Source organism: Microcebus murinus, chromosome 2, assembly GCF_040939455.1.
Source record: "Microcebus murinus isolate Inina chromosome 2, M.murinus_Inina_mat1.0, whole genome shotgun sequence".
NCBI classification, from domain to species: domain Eukaryota; kingdom Metazoa; phylum Chordata; class Mammalia; order Primates; family Cheirogaleidae; genus Microcebus; species Microcebus murinus.
This window is the reverse complement of record NC_134105.1, coordinates 99,896,899-99,912,500: the sequence shown is the minus strand read 5'-3', so window position 1 is coordinate 99,912,500 and position 15,602 is coordinate 99,896,899. Positions and strand designations below refer to the sequence as shown.

General features: G+C 37.1%; 1 protein-coding gene across 7 annotated transcripts in view; it reads left to right on the top strand.

The window, feature by feature from the left end:
• Nucleotides 1-15,602, top strand: part of ARNT (aryl hydrocarbon receptor nuclear translocator) — a 66,870-nt gene that overhangs the window by 32,152 nt on the left and 19,116 nt on the right. For 4 of the 7 annotated variants that reach the window (XR_012918156.1, XM_076000096.1, XM_076000094.1 and 1 more), the window contains 7 exons: nucleotides 2,931-2,975; nucleotides 5,713-5,926; nucleotides 8,508-8,721; nucleotides 10,319-10,421; nucleotides 13,100-13,165; nucleotides 13,586-13,671; nucleotides 15,264-15,340. Coding sequence is in view for 6 of the 7 variants with exons in the window: in XM_076000096.1 (XP_075856211.1) it covers nucleotides 2,931-2,975; nucleotides 5,713-5,926; nucleotides 8,508-8,721; nucleotides 10,319-10,421; nucleotides 13,100-13,165; nucleotides 13,586-13,671; nucleotides 15,264-15,340 (805 nt within the window). In the remaining variant the exon portion in view is untranslated. The remainder of the gene's footprint in view (nucleotides 1-2,930; nucleotides 2,976-5,712; nucleotides 5,927-8,507; nucleotides 8,722-10,318; nucleotides 10,422-13,099; nucleotides 13,166-13,585; nucleotides 13,672-15,263; nucleotides 15,341-15,602) is intronic. The other 3 variants (XM_076000098.1, XM_076000097.1, XM_076000095.1) reach the window with 1 other exon arrangement.

Sequence of the window (15,602 nt, the reverse complement as noted above, 5' to 3'; positions counted from 1 at the left end):
TTCCATTGTCCAGTCTCCTTCCTATTCTGAAAGCTGGTAAAACTTAGCATTGTAACTGTCATTTATGTTCAGGTGACATGGCTCCAAGCTAACAGTATATTTTATGTACTGTCTTTCTGTGTATGTAATAGCTATAGCTGTCTGCTTGCTAAGCGTCCAGAGAAAGACAAACTGTGGATTTTGTGGCTGACATTTATTTTTAAATGGATTGCTACAAATAATAGGTGTACAGATAATGGTTTTATTTTATTAATAACCATAGAGAAACATTTTCTTTTGGAGGCTGGACTTCTGATTGAAATAAACTTACATTTGTTTAAATAACCTATGAAGATGATGAAATATACTTTGTTTTTTTTTTAAGAGACAGGGCTTCACTCTGTCACCCAGGCTGGAGTGCATGGGCTGATCACAGCTCACTGTGACCTCGAACTCCTTGGTTCAAGTGATCCTCTTGCCTCAGCCTCCTGAATAACTAGGACTACAGGTGCACACCACTGTGCCTGGGTAATATTTTTTTTATTTTTAGGGTCTTGCTATGTTGCTCAGGCTGTTCTTGAACTCCTGGCCTTGAGTATTCCTCCCTTCTCAGCCTCCCAAAGTGCTGGGACTATAGGAGTGAGCCACTGCGACTGGTCATTTTGCTTCTTATTAAACAATAAATCCTTTTCAACTTAGATATTGGTTTTCTTTTTAGAAAGTTCATGTCATAGATTATTAAGCAATAAATTATGTTTTAAAACATTAAGTTTGTAGCCACTTCAGAAAAATGAATAATGCATTATTTAAAAATCTAGTACTTAACTGAGCATTTGGTATTTATTCATTTCCGATGCTGCTGGTCTTTGGACCATGCTTTGAGAACCATTGATGTAGAGGGATAAAAAAACCCAGGTGGAGTAGTTTTAAACTATTCTGAAGCAGTAAGATGTCATCTCAGGCTTTGAATTAAAGGATATTATATAAAATACATTGTAAGGATATTTGTCTGATAGCAGCATATAGGCTTAATTAAAGAGTAGGACTATAGGGAGGTAAATAAGAAGCTGTTGAAATAATTAATAAGACAGCTTGCTATAAAGTTATGAGGGCCTGAGTTAGAGTGGTGGCAATGGCAATAGGAATGGAGCGAAGTAAAGAGGTTTTAGAAGAATTTATCAAAGCTAATTGAAATAGATACTTGTAAAGTCTTTAGCATCATCTAAAATGAGAAGTTAATCATAGATATTTGGGGAATAGTATTTCAAGCTGCATTAAAAAGTCAAGCCATCAGCTAGGCGCAGTGGTATATACCTGTAGTTCTGGCTACTGAGGAGGCTGAGGTGGGACGATCACTGGAGCCCAGGAGTTCGAGGCTGCAGTGCACCATGACCGTGCCTATGAATAGCTCAAGTGTTCCAGCCTGGGCAACATAGTGAGACACTATCTCAGAAAATAAAAAAAGTCAAGCCATCAATTAGTATTGGTAGTACAGGTTCATAGTATCTTGACTGAATTTTCAAAAAGCCATGAAAACATGACCTGAACTATTTTAGTCTTTATTTGTCCTGCTTAATGTCCATATTTATGCATTTATATATTTCATTCAGGAATATTGAAGTGGATAAGAGGTTGTGGATCTATAGTAGTAGGAGTAGTACATAGGAATTTTAGATATTTAACTGTTTTTCAAACCACAGAACTCATTCCTTTAAGATATGATTTGTTGAGGTACTTCACTTCACCATATCCTCCCCAGGAATTTAGTAAAGGGTCTTCAAAAACTGGAAGTATATGAATTTTTCTCAACTTTTTGAAGAAAATGTTTTGTAGTTTGTTAAGGAATGCTCTAGAAGAAATAACCCAAAGAACATGAAACTCTAAACTATTTAGTATCACTGTGTTCTCATCAGAATATATACATAAATTTTACATATATACATTCTTCTTGTTACTATATTATTTTCTGTATCTTTTTTCTTTTGCCCATTTTATAGAAACTTTCTTATATATTGATAAAATTGTATTTGTCATTTTTACTAGCTAACTAATCTTTCAGTCTGTTAATATGTCAGACATTTTATTTGGGCCGTTATCTACATCTCTATATAAAATAGACATATTTAAAATGAAATTTAATACTGTTATGCTGGCCTGCCAAAACTTTGATGTTTCTTCAGTTGCCACTCAACCTTTATAGTATCTCAGTTTTCTGGAAAAATGTAGTAATTATCCTTTGTATCCTCTTCTAAGGGAGGGGGAATTGTTACTGGGGATCCACTTTACTGCAGAGAAAAGATAAAATGACTGAATCAAAATTAAGAATACTTTAGGGACAACTTAATGATAGAGGACATGCCAGAAACCTAGCTCTTAGTTTTGTTTATATAATTTCTCCAGTGAAGTATGGTTGGCTGTTTTTTCTGTGTGTATGGGTGTGTGAGAGGGGACATAGTTGTGTTCACTTTACACTCTCTTTAATTTACTCTAATTTTTTCATTATAGTGTAGCATGTGTGGATATCATTTTCTTTCCAGACTGTGAGCAATATATGAGAATGATACTCCTGAATTCCCTTGATTGGGTCTCATTCAAATTCTGTATATCCTTTGTCCCTGCAGAAATTGATTGACTAAATGCTTTCTGTGTTCAGATCACAATATTTTACAGTATATATTGGCCTTTTATGTTGATATTTATCTTGTAAGTTACTTTTTCTTTATCCTAACAGATGGCTTTGTAGAGTTACAGGCAAGGTTCCTGCCCATAATTCCATCCTCCTACCTTCTCTGCATCTATTTTGCTCTAGTTCCTTTTCTCTTTTCTTTTCTCCATTCCTTTCCCTCTTCCCCTTCCTCCCTTCCTTCCTTCCTACTTTCATTCCTTTCTCCTTTCCTTCCCTCTTTCCTTTTTATTTTAATTTTAGCTTAGTTCATTAATTCTGTTTTTAGGTCGGATGATGAGCAGAGCTCTGCGGATAAAGAGAGACTTGCCAGGTAGGAGAATGGTGTCTTTTAGCATGATGAAGCAGATTGTGCTGCGTTTTCTGTCCTTTTTCTAACTTTTTTTCTTCTCCTTCTCTTTGTATTTTTCCTTATCTGTGACAAGAGAGGACAGGATTTTTTAGAAGTTTGGGTGTAACAGGAACTTTGGCTTCCCCCATCAGAAAATGGGTTGAGTTGAGGGAACTTTACTTAGGAATTTAAGAAATTGCTGTTAGTTTTAAGTTTTTTCTTTTTCTCTTTGTCAGTGCTAAGTTTCACAGAACAGAAAGCTTTTAGAAATAATGCAGTGGTGCCAGTTGGTGCTTTAGCAGGGAAAGATTCTTTTTATCAGAAAACCAATAAATCATCTGTATGTGCAGTTAGTTCCCTGTATTTACACCTTAGCAGTTACTTTACGCCTCTCTACAAAACTTTTATTTTCCTATGTAGACTCATTAGCCTAGATTACTATCACAAAGAACTAGTGTTTCTTTGGTGACCGAATCCTTTCTTGTGGTGGTTTCCCAGAAAAGTTTTAGCTGCCTTGATGTGGCCAGATCAGGTTTCTGTACTCTAGTGTCAGAAATCTGTCACATACTAGGAAGATGAGTGCTTTAAGTTTGAAAGTAGAATTTTTTGTGTCTCAGGAAAGGTAACTAAATATGGACCTGTGTGATGAGAACCTTTTGCCACTTGGAAAAGTAACTCTACAGTTCTTTTTGGAGACTTGTTCATAATATGGAAATACTACAGAAGAAATGTGCCCAAACTTTTTTGTCCTGTGGACTCTGTGGTTTGTGATAAACTTTGAGACTTAGGGGATAGATCAATGATACAATAACATCTGTTTTTACCGTTTTCCCCCTTTATCTATCATTTATTTCTTTAAGCCACAAATTCATTTTGCTGCCATTTCAACCTGTGCCTCCCACTAACCATTTCACTCTTCAGAAAACTGGTTTGGCATGATGTAGTAGAGAAAGCACTGTATTGGGAATTAGGGCAGCTCTGGGAAAAGTCGCTTTACTACTTGACTTCAGTTTGCTCTTCTCATAAAAAAGAGATTTATGTTAGATTATTAGTTTTCATTTATCTTTCCTTTTTTTTTTGACAAAGAACTTTTGTTCAAATAAAATCTTTAAATGGTGATATAAGTAAATAAAAGAAATAATGCAAAGCTGTTCAAGTAGAAGCAAAAATGCAGCATGTTGTTTGATACTTTCCTTGAGGCATCCTCATGAGGACACTCAGGAACCTACTGGGCTTTTAAAAATTCCTCTTCGAAAACTACTGGATTATTCCTCTTAACAATGGTATCATTCTCTCTTGGTTTTTTTTTTTTTTTTTTTTTTTTTTTTTTTGAGACAGAGTCTCACTTTGTTGTCCAGGCTAGAGTGAGTGCCGTGGCGTCAGCCTAGCTCACAGCAACCTCAAACTCCTGGGCTCCAGTGATCCTTCTGCCTCAGCCTCCCGAGTAGCTGGGACTACAGGCATGTGCCACTATGCCCGGCTAATTTTTTATATATATATATCAGTTGGCCAATTAATTTCTTTCTGTTTATAGTAGAGACGGGGTCTCGCTCTTGCTCAGGCTGGTTTTGAACTCCTGACCTTGAGCAATCCGCCCGCCTCGGCCTCCCAAGAGCTAGGATTACAGGCGTGAGCCACAGCGCCCGGCCTCTCTCTTGGTTTTGAGGGTGTTATTGTTGGATATGTGGTCTACTTACCCTGGTAAGATCCAAATGATCTCTTTTCAGACCTTTAAGCATCCTCCACTCCACTTCGCTCCAGCTCCGTAGTTCACTTTGTCTCAGACTGGGGACCCATATGAGATCTAGTAGATGGTATTTTAAGTCTGTTAAGTTCTCTGTACTGGCACCACACCCAGATAAAGAAGGTAGAACTTTATGCAATAATGGGACAAATAAGACTTCAAAATCGAGAAATTCTGCCTTCTAATGTTATGAATAAGAGAGGTTACAACAAAACAATATTTTATAGACCAAGGGAATCTATACTATCAATTCTATTTTTTTTTTGAGACGGAGTCTCACTCTGTCACCTGGCATCAGCCTAGCTCACAGCAACCTCAAACTCTTGGGCTCAAGTGATTCTGCCTCAGCCTCCCGAGTAGCTTGGACTATAGGTGTGCACCACCACACCAAGCTAAGTTTTCTATTTATAGTAGAGATGGGGTCTTGCTCTTGCTCAGGCTGGTTTTGAACTCCTGACCTTGAGCTGTCCTCCACCTTGGCCTCCCAGAGTGCTAGGATTACAGGCGTGAGCCACTGCGCCTAGCCCTATACTATCAATTCTTACGTCAGCTACTGAGCAGCATACTTGAGTTGGCAGAAGTTCGTCATTTTCCAGCCTTTAAATAGTTGAATTAGGAAACATGGAGATTATTTGTCCCTTAGGAACTTAAGTGAATGATATCAACATTTTTAAATACTATAATTTCCTAAAACATTTTTTATTCTGAGAGAGTGGTAATTTACATAGAAAGTGAAGTTACCAGGAGATAGAGAAAACTGCAGTGTCTGCTTTTTCTCTGTTTGCCTTGTTATTTCTATTCCATGCTTGCTTTGCATGAGAAGATTGGCAAACTTTACTTTAACTTCTGAGACTTTAGCATCACTAAATCTAAATACCACGTTCTTCAGCAGCTCACTTGGTGTCCATATCACTCTCTTTGCTACCAAATGACCAGATGTGACCACCTGGATGGGGCTTCTCTCTCTCCATGCAGGGAAAATCATAGTGAAATTGAACGGCGGCGACGGAACAAGATGACAGCCTACATCACAGAACTGTCAGATATGGTACCCACCTGTAGTGCCCTGGCTCGAAAACCAGACAAGCTAACCATCTTACGCATGGCAGTTTCTCACATGAAGTCCTTGCGGGGAACTGGCAACACATCTACTGATGGCTCCTACAAGCCGTCTTTCCTCACTGATCAGGTCTCTGGGACTCAAAACTCTGAGAGGGTCTAGAATCTGGGTGAATGTGTTGAAAGTTTTGATTTTTTTTGGACAAGAATTCAGCTCTTCAGGAAAAATTTCAGATCATGGGAAAATGAATTTCAATCCTTGGCTATAACATTAATCAGCACTGGGACAATGAGAAGTAGAGAAGAATTGTGAAAACTATTTAGCAAGTTTATAGGTATTTTAGAACTTGGCTCATAAATACAGCATGCAAGGTGGAAGAAGAACAGTGGAATCACAGAGAAAGGAAATGACAATGTCCATGGAACCAGTCCTCTTCCTTGGCTTTAGGGTTATAGAGGATGGAAGAAATCTATTTTTCGTCTGAAGCACCTTCTAATTTTAGTGATAGTAGTCTAACAGGCAGTCATTGTTGCTCAGGGATGTGCTCTGTTACACATGATGTACTTGAAAAAACTAGAGAAGACAGAAACATTTTTTGCCTTTCTGGAATTCAGTCTGTATATAAATATGTGCGTGGCAGGATACACAAGTGAAAATGATAGGAAAATGCATACACAAAGGAAGTACTTTTTTTCTTATTAATAATTTATATGGGACTAGATAAATATATACTAGAGGGATGGCTAAAGTGAATATAATGGCCAGACTTTAGTGAGGGTGGTTAGGGAAAACTTCTCAGAATAAGGAAACCATGTTCTATTTTGATTATTAAAAGTAACAAAAGATCACTGCAGAAAAATTTGAAAAATACAGGAAGAATAAGGAATAAAAAAATGTACCATAACATCAATCAAGGATGCACTTCATGTCACTGTTTTAATCAAAGGATTAGAAAGAAGGAAGGAAAATGGTTTGGGAGAAAGGAATCAGAATTTTCCAAATAGAATGGTCTGTTTAAAAGCGTATATACCACAGATTCTTTATACTTATATACATTGAAATAGTTAATTTGTTCTAACAGTACACGTGCAGATATTGATTCAGCAAACTCCAGTTATTCACCTTTTGTGGGCAAACTAGGTGCTTTGTGTTGTGAGAAATATGAAAAATGGTAAGAGATAGTCACTAGTGGAAACAGACATGTGAATAAGTCATAAACACAGAACCAGTTCTATAATAAAGGTGCAATAATAAGTCCTATAGAAGTGCAGATATGAAAAATGAGTTGGGGAATAGTGCTGTAGATTTTGGGAGTAACTTAGAAGTATGAGAGTAATTGGGTTACTCAGGAAAGTCAAGTGGTTTAGCATGTTATGGGAGATGATAATAGGAATCTGATGATGGAGTGTTTGGATGTTATATTAAAGAATTTATCTTTTAATTTTTATATAGTGGGAGCCATCAAAAATATGCTAGTAGATCTGATATCATTTTAAGGATAAAGAGAGGGAAAGCAGGGAAACCACTTCATTAGAATAAGATGACTAGGACAGTGACATACCATTGGAAAGTAGAATTCATAAAACTGAGTTATCACTGGACTGTGAAGGAGAGTAGTTAGATTTTGAGGCTTCTAGTTGGGAAGATGCTGTTAATCAAGAAAGGGAATGCTGGAAGAACACAGGAGATTGTTTTTTGGAGAGGGAAATAATGATTGAGGTTTTGAGATGTCGATGTTGAGTTGCTGGCAGAATATCTGTTTGGAAATATTTAACAGATATTTGGAATTCAGGTCTGCTGAAAGCTCAAGAAAAAAAATTAAACAAGTCTAGGGAAATAGACTTGGGTATTATTATTTCATAGTGGAGAGGAGTAGATGTGATTTCCCAGGAAGAAAGTGTGGCATGAATAGAGAAGAGGACTTAAGATAGAACTTTGGAAATATCTACATATAAGACTTGAACAAAGGAAAGGGAGCCTGAAGCAGAAGAGGAAGCAAAAATTGGACTGCAGTGTCATAGAAGCAGCTAGGGGAAAATAAAATTTAAAGGATAGAATGGACAATGTCAGGATTTTGCAGAGAGGTTGAATAAAATGATGAAGATCTAGGAAAAGGGACTTGAATTGGCAATTAGGGGGACATTAGTAACCTCCAGAAAACCCCAAAATCAATATAGTAGAGTGAAGATTGCACTGGGATTGAGAAATAATTGAAAGGTAAGAGAATAGAGCCAGTAAATGTAACATTATTCTTAGTCTAAGTTTGTCACTGAAAAAAGAGAGACAAGTTGGGCTAAGTTGAGGGAAGATTTGTATAGAATTGAGAAAACTTTATCATTTTTATAGGCTTGAGGGGAAAGAGAAAGTGGAGAATATTTGTTGAGCAAGATCCTAAAAAGAGATCAGAGAAGATGGAGTCAAGGAGTCAGTTATTTTTAGTGGTGAGCCTGTTTATTCCTCCTCTTGACTCCTGCAATAAAGAGGAAGAGGTGGATAGTGACATAGAGAAATTGAGGAAATATCTATTGGAAAAAACCCTGTCTGAAGGTAATACATTTAGGGTGGAAACCCGTGGCTGTGAATCAGGTGTGAGCCAGCAGTTGCTTATGGAGAGAGATATATGGCCTTAAGTGTCTTACTGCTACCCATGAGTAGAAATACTTGGTTTTTCAGGGTTCAGTATTAATTTTTATTTTTTTTCCTTGGGCAGGAACTGAAACATTTGATCTTGGAGGCAGCAGATGGCTTTCTGTTTATTGTCTCTTGTGAGACAGGCCGGGTTGTATATGTCTCTGACTCGGTAACTCCTGTTTTGAACCAGCCACAGTCTGAATGGTTTGGCAGCACACTCTATGATCAGGTGCACCCAGATGATGTGGATAAACTTCGTGAGCAGCTTTCCACTTCAGAAAATGCCTTGACAGGTGAGAGTTACGTGGATGGAAAATGAATGGAAAGTCCTTTTTTTCCTGAGACATAAGTGATATTTTAGCTCTTAAATTGGTTTGTTGACTCTGGCAAGGCTTCTAAAATTTTCTCCTTTAATGACTATAACCAGTTCTTTTTATCCACATGCAGATATCTAATTGTGGTTTATGTTTAGAAAATGTTTCCTTAGTGATAATGTTCATATGAAAGTTTACTTTTATCTTAATGTTAGTGTAAATAAAATGGTAAAAGCCAAACCTACATTTTTTCCCATTTTTAAATAATTAAAATTATTTAATTCGTATGGATTATTTTATTTGTATGGATAATTATCTGGTGGCTTTGTGTGCTAGGTTCTGTGATAATAGATTTTTATTTTATAGGGGAGTAGTTATTGGTCAGCGTATAAGGTGTTTTTTGTTGGTTTTATTTTGCATTTGTACAGTTTTTCTTTTTTTTCACACTATTTCAATGCTATTCAGTCCTTTTGACATAGTTTGGCTAGAGGAAACAAGTCAGAGCTCTTTCTGAGCAACTCTAGGAAAAAGTTTAAAGTGGAAGCAGGTAAAAACTGGTAGTTAAAATAAAATGCAAGAAATTTTAATATGATAATATTAATGTTGGTCTTTAGTTTTTCCTTCTTTTATATTTTTATGCATTTCATTTTTCTAGTTTTCATTTTTACCAGATGTTGCCCTTGGTTTCTATATAATAAAGGGGAGAAACAATTTTGGCTTGAACAGGTTATTTGTTTCCATAGAGTATAAAATTACTTGTTTTGGCCAGCCGTGGTGGCTCACGCCTATAATCCTAGCATTCTGGGAAGCCAAGGCGGGAGGATCACTCAAGGTCAGGAGTTCAAAACCAGCCTGAGCAAGAGCAAGATCCCGTCTCTACTTAAAATAGAAATAATTAGCTGGGAACTACTAAAAATAGAAAAAATTAGCCAGGCATGGTGGTGCTCACCTGTAGTCCCAGCTACTTGGGAGGCTAAGACAGGAAGATGGCTTGAGCCCAGGAGTTTGAGGTTGCTGTGAGCTAGGCTGACCCCATGGCACTCTAGCCCAGGCAACAGAGCAAGACTATGTATGTATGTATAAATAAATAGATACATAAATAAAAAAAATAAAATTACTTGTTTTTATTTTTATTTTTTTATTATTTTTACTTTAATTATTTTAAAAATTATTAAACTTTTCTTTTTTTTTTCATGGTCAACTCTTTTCATGCAGAAACAGAATTACTTGTTTTTAAATAATCACATACACTCTGTGTCTGTGTCTGTATGTGTCTAAAAATAATCAGACACGAGAATATAGCCTTTTGCTTTCTACCACTACTTCCACTGCTATATTCCCTTGCATGCAGTTATTTTCAGTGCTGCCTTTGAACTTAAGAGTGAAATTCATTGATGAGAAAAGAAGTATTTTAGGCTTGGAAAAGAACCCATCTCCTGCTTGGCATATTCTGTTTAAGCAAGGAGATTGAGGGTACAGAATAGGATGCTTGCTTATTTTTGCATTCCAGTATCTCCCTGCCCTTCCCCACCCCCACAAAAATGTACTCCAGACTGCTCTTCACATCCTCCTTTAGGGCGTATCCTGGATTTAAAGACTGGAACGGTGAAAAAGGAAGGTCAGCAGTCTTCCATGAGGATGTGTATGGGCTCAAGGAGATCATTTATTTGCCGGATGAGGTGAGTGTCAGGGTAAGCATTGCAATTTGACATAGGAAGAATTAAGACCTCAGGGTTTTATTTGTCAGAGGAATTAAAATTTTAAATCCAAGCTCCAATTGGATGAAATTTAACTTTCAAGATCCAGATGGGTGGTTAACACAGAATAAAGTATTTGGAGCTGGGCACAGTGGCTCATGCCTGTAATCCTAGCACGCTGGGAGGCCAAGGCGGGAGGATCATTTGAGCTCAGGAGTTCAAGACCAGCCTGAGCAAGAGTGAGACCCCATCTCTACTAAAAATTTTTTTAAAAAGTAAAGTATTTGGTTATCATCTTGCATCGTTAAAAGGAAATACAATTAAAAATCAATAAAGAGTATTAAATTTTTAAAAAATAAATAAATAAATAAAGTATTTGGTAAAAGAACTAACATTTTACTGAACTCCTCCCAAGCCAGACACTGTGATAGGTGCATTTTGTTTGTCATCATGTTTAATCTCCACAATTACCCCATAGGGAAAGATTCATAGTTACCATTTTGCTGTTGAAAAAGCAGATTTAAAGAAATGAACTTCCCCACACTGTTAATATATAACGTGTTTGATATAGGATTTTGTTTTAATTCATAGTAGTCTGACCTATATTTATTTCCCATTACATTACAAGAAAACATCCATTTACTTAGACCATTTCTGCAATTTTTTGGGGGGGGGTTAGAAATTTGAGACTTATGTCTTTCAATTAGTGTTTAGTGTTTGTAAATTAAATACTGTACATTTTAGAATTCTGTAGAAAGGATGGTAGTCCTTTCTATCTAGGTAAAAAAAAGTCTCTTAAAGTCACAAAGTAAGTTCAAATTGTATAATGGACACTGACTACGTTTTACTGAAAGGATGCTTATTAGAAATGATGGGTAGAATATTAAGGACAATTTATTCTGGGAGAGGTACAAAACTGAATATTATGTTGCTTAGTGATTTAGAGCCTCTGGACTCAGGCTGCTGGATTTTGTTTTAATCCATACTATCCTATGGATTTGAATTCTAGCTTTTCTAGCTTTGGCACTATCTTTTGAAATCTTGGACAGATTATATGACTACTTTGTGGTTTGATTTCATCTAATATCGGAGGTAATATTAGTATCAACCTCATAAAGTTGTTATGAGAATTAGATGATTTTTTTTTTTTTTTTTTTTTTTTTTGAGACAGAGTCTCGCTTTGTTGCCCGGGCTAGAGTGAGTGCCGTGGCGTCAGCCTAGCTCACAGCAACCTCAAACTCCTGGGCTCGAGTGATCCTTCTGCCTCAGCCTCCCGGGTAGCTGGGACTACAGGCATGCGCCACCATGCCCGGCTAATTTTATATATATATATATCAGTTGGCCAATTAATTTCTTTCTATTTATAGTAGAGACGGGGTCTCGCTCAGGCTGGTTTTGAACTCCTGACCTCGAGCAATCCGCCCGCCTCGGCCTCCCAAGAGCTAGGATTACAGGCGTGAGCCACAGCGCCCGGCCGATTTTTTTTTTTTTTTTGAGGAATAAAGTCTTTATTGGGCTCAGACCAGGAGTCCATGGGTCTTGAGGACTTCTGTATTTGTCAATTTTCTTCTCTACATTCTTTTCGGCCTGTTCCCTTAGCCTCATGAGCTGCTTTTTCTTCCGGTAGTGGATCTTGGCCTTCTCCTTCTTTTTCTCCTCCAGGGTGGCTGTCACTGCCTGGTACTTCCAGCCAACCTCCTGATTTTTTTTTTTTTTTTGAGACAGAGTCTCGCTTTGTTGCCCAGGCTAGAGTGAGTGCCGTGGCGTCAGCCTAGCTCACAGCAACCTCAAACTCCTGGACTCAAGCAATCCTACTGCCTCAGCCTCCCAAGTAGCTGGGACTACAGGCATGCGCCACCATGCCCGGCTAATTTTCTCTCTCTATATTAGTTGGCCATTTAATTTCTTTCTATTTATAGTAGAGCTGGGGTCTCGCTCTTGCTCAGGCTGGTTTCGAACTGCTGACCTTGAGCAATCCACCTGCCTCGGCCTCCCAGAGTGCTAGGATTACAGGCGTGAGCCACCGCGCCCGGCCTAGATGAGTTTTAATATATGTAAAGATGTTTAGAACAGAGCATAGCACATATTAAGCTATGTTTTATTATTATTTTAAGGAAATGATAGAGGGAAAGTAGGATTGGAGGGAGTATCCCAATATGTGGTATGTAGCTAATTTGAAGAGATAGGCAGGAGAAAGATAAGTAACAATTAGATTCGGTTGTGGTTAATGTAGAGCAAGAGTAAACAAGCCATAGCCCTATATTTGTAAACAAAGTTTTATTGGAACATAGCTATGCTCATTTGTTTGTGTATGATCTGTGGCTGCTCTAGTGCTATAATGCCAGAGTTGACTGGTTACAACAGAATGTATATGGCCCATAAAGCTAAAAATGTATACTATCTGATACTTTACAGAAAAAGTTTGCCAGCTCCTGATGTAGAAAATCTTTGCATTTGAAAAACATGTAGAACATTTTGACTTCAAATTCTAAGACAGTTTTAGAAATACCAAACCTGACTTACCTTTATCCTTTCTTTTTAGAAGGATTACCAGTTTTTGTGTCTAGTTGTATCCAGAGCCTGTTATCCTGCTGTTACTATGGAAAGTTCTTTGATAATACAGACTGACTGCTTTTAATTTCTTTTGTTCATTGAAATAGGTGTGGCAACAGCTCTGTGGACCCAGTCTCTGTGAATAGACTGAGCTTTGTGAGGAATAGATGCAGGTGAGGTCCTAAGCAGTGAAAACCAAAGCAATGGCCAGGTACCTGTAGAAATCATCACTTTTTTTTGGCTATCTCACTATAGTCCTTCCTTCAGCAGCCCTCACCCTTATCCCTTACCTCCTGGTTACTTTTTTTTCTGGCAATGTTTTCCTGAACATCTAAAGTTTCTCTTGCTCATCCTGTTTATGGAAGTTGCCCTACTACTTTACATACTTTCCTTCTTTTGCAGTACCTTTTATTGCTTTACTTTGGTAAGGGTCAAAAATATGGTGGTCACTTTAGGGTGGCAAAGGTCCAACTACTGATTATCTATCCTGTTTTTGAAACACCCAAGAGCCTGCAGTTAAAGGTGCTAAGCAAGCATTGCTCTTTAAGTTTTACTAGGTAGAATTTTTCTCCTGACTCCTGTAACTCTTCTAGGAATGGACTTGGCTCTGTGAAGGATGGGGAACCTCACTTCGTGGTCGTCCACTGCACAGGTTACATCAAGGCTTGGCCACCAGCAGGTAGGAACGTGGGATAGTGATTTCTCCTTTGGTGCAGTTGGTTCCTCACATAGTCTGTGAAAGTTAGCTAACATTTTATTATGTACCTGGTATATCTATGTACTTGGCTGAAAGAAAATAGGAAAGAAAAAGCAGATTCCTTTCCTTCCATTATTAAGCTTATATTCTAGTTGAGGAGATGGATTACTCAGACTTGAAAATAACTCAATATTAGCTGTATACAGAATATAGTTTTTAAATACAAATGTAAATTGTAAAATGTAAATTTATAATAATCTACATTGAATACCCATGTTCGAAGCAGTTGTTGGAAAGAAACATTGGCATTGAACACAGTTAATTTGGGAAAGCTTTCTAAAGTAGGAGCAAGACTGAAGGAGAAAGAGAAAATGGCTTAATTCTAACAATTTATAAAGGGGTTATTTTCTGCAAAGGTTTTAAATCAAGCTTAGAGCAGATTAGTTTTATTAGAACTTGAGATCAAACAAGGAATGTAAGGAAGGGTGGTTGGGATGCAGGGATCATCTTTTTAAATTGGCTTATCAGAGTTTCCAAATCTTAGCAACTTTATTACTTCCTTGCTGGAGATAGGTATTGAGAATTGGGGAGGGGGTTATGGGAAGAAAGAAACTAAGAGAAAAAGAGGCAAGGGTGGTATATTTTGGAAAGAGATTAAATTTGGGTTATGGAAAAACCTGGGTTTGATTCCTGACATTATTATTTATTAGTGATATAACCCAGGGTAAATTGTTTGCCTTTTATAAATCCCAGATTTCTCATCTATAATTTGGAGCTAGTACATCTTATATAGGGTTATTTTGAAGATTAGATTTAATGTAAGGAAAACATCTAGCTCGGTCCCTGGCATAGTTCAGCTACCCAGTAAGTGGTAGTTAATGTAATTTTTAAAAATTAATTGAAGTATTTCAACATACAAATTTTCAGGGGACACAAAAAAAAAAATTAATTGAAGTAGTAATGACATTTGAACTTTTTACTCTATATACTGTATAAACCGTACATTTAAGGTATGTGTGATCTTTCATACCTCTGTGTAGCTATCAAAGAAATACTATTTTCCAGGATAAAAAGAAGATAACTATGCAAAGAATAGGGGGAAATAGTTTTCTTCCCTTTCCATGTAAAATATTGGCATCTCCCCTTTCCAGGGAACATAAATAACTCTTGGTGTTTGGTATAATTTCATTTTTGGTTATTTGCTTACTTTAAAAGTCACAGGGTGGGTAAAACATCTGTTTTCTGACTATGATATGGTCACAAAATGGCTGCCTTTATATATGTTTGGTTTGGCCACCATAGTTTCTTAGACTATTTTAGGTGAGACTTGTACTTTCCAGTTTGTTATAATTAATATGAATAAAATAAGTGAATTTATATAGCTATATAAAAATACTTAAAACAATGACTCTTTGTAATTGTTTATCTTTATTCTTAGCATTATTTATCATTCTTTTTTGCCTTATATTTTACCTTTTCATACCTAAATGTATTTTGAATCATTATTTGTCTGACTTTTGAAGGCATTTGAGTTTGAGAACCCTGTTAAACCTTTTAACTTGACCTTCCTGAAGGTGTTTCCCTCCCAGATGATGACCCAGAGGCTGGCCAGGGGAGCAAGTTTTGCCTAGTTGCCATTGGCAGATTGCAGGCAAGTGTGAATTTTCCCCACCTATCTATAACCTTTTTCAATTAGAAGAAATCTTCAGGAGTCATTTATGTTAATTTTCCTTTCTGAATACAAATAAAGAATTCCATAAAACTCTAAAAATGTGGGCCGGGCACAGTGGCTTACACCTGTAATCCTAGCACTCTGAGAGGCCCAGGCGGATGGATTGCTCGAGGTCAGGAGTTCAAAACCAGCCTGAGCAAGAGTGAGACCCCCTCTCTACTATAAATAGAAAGAAATTAGG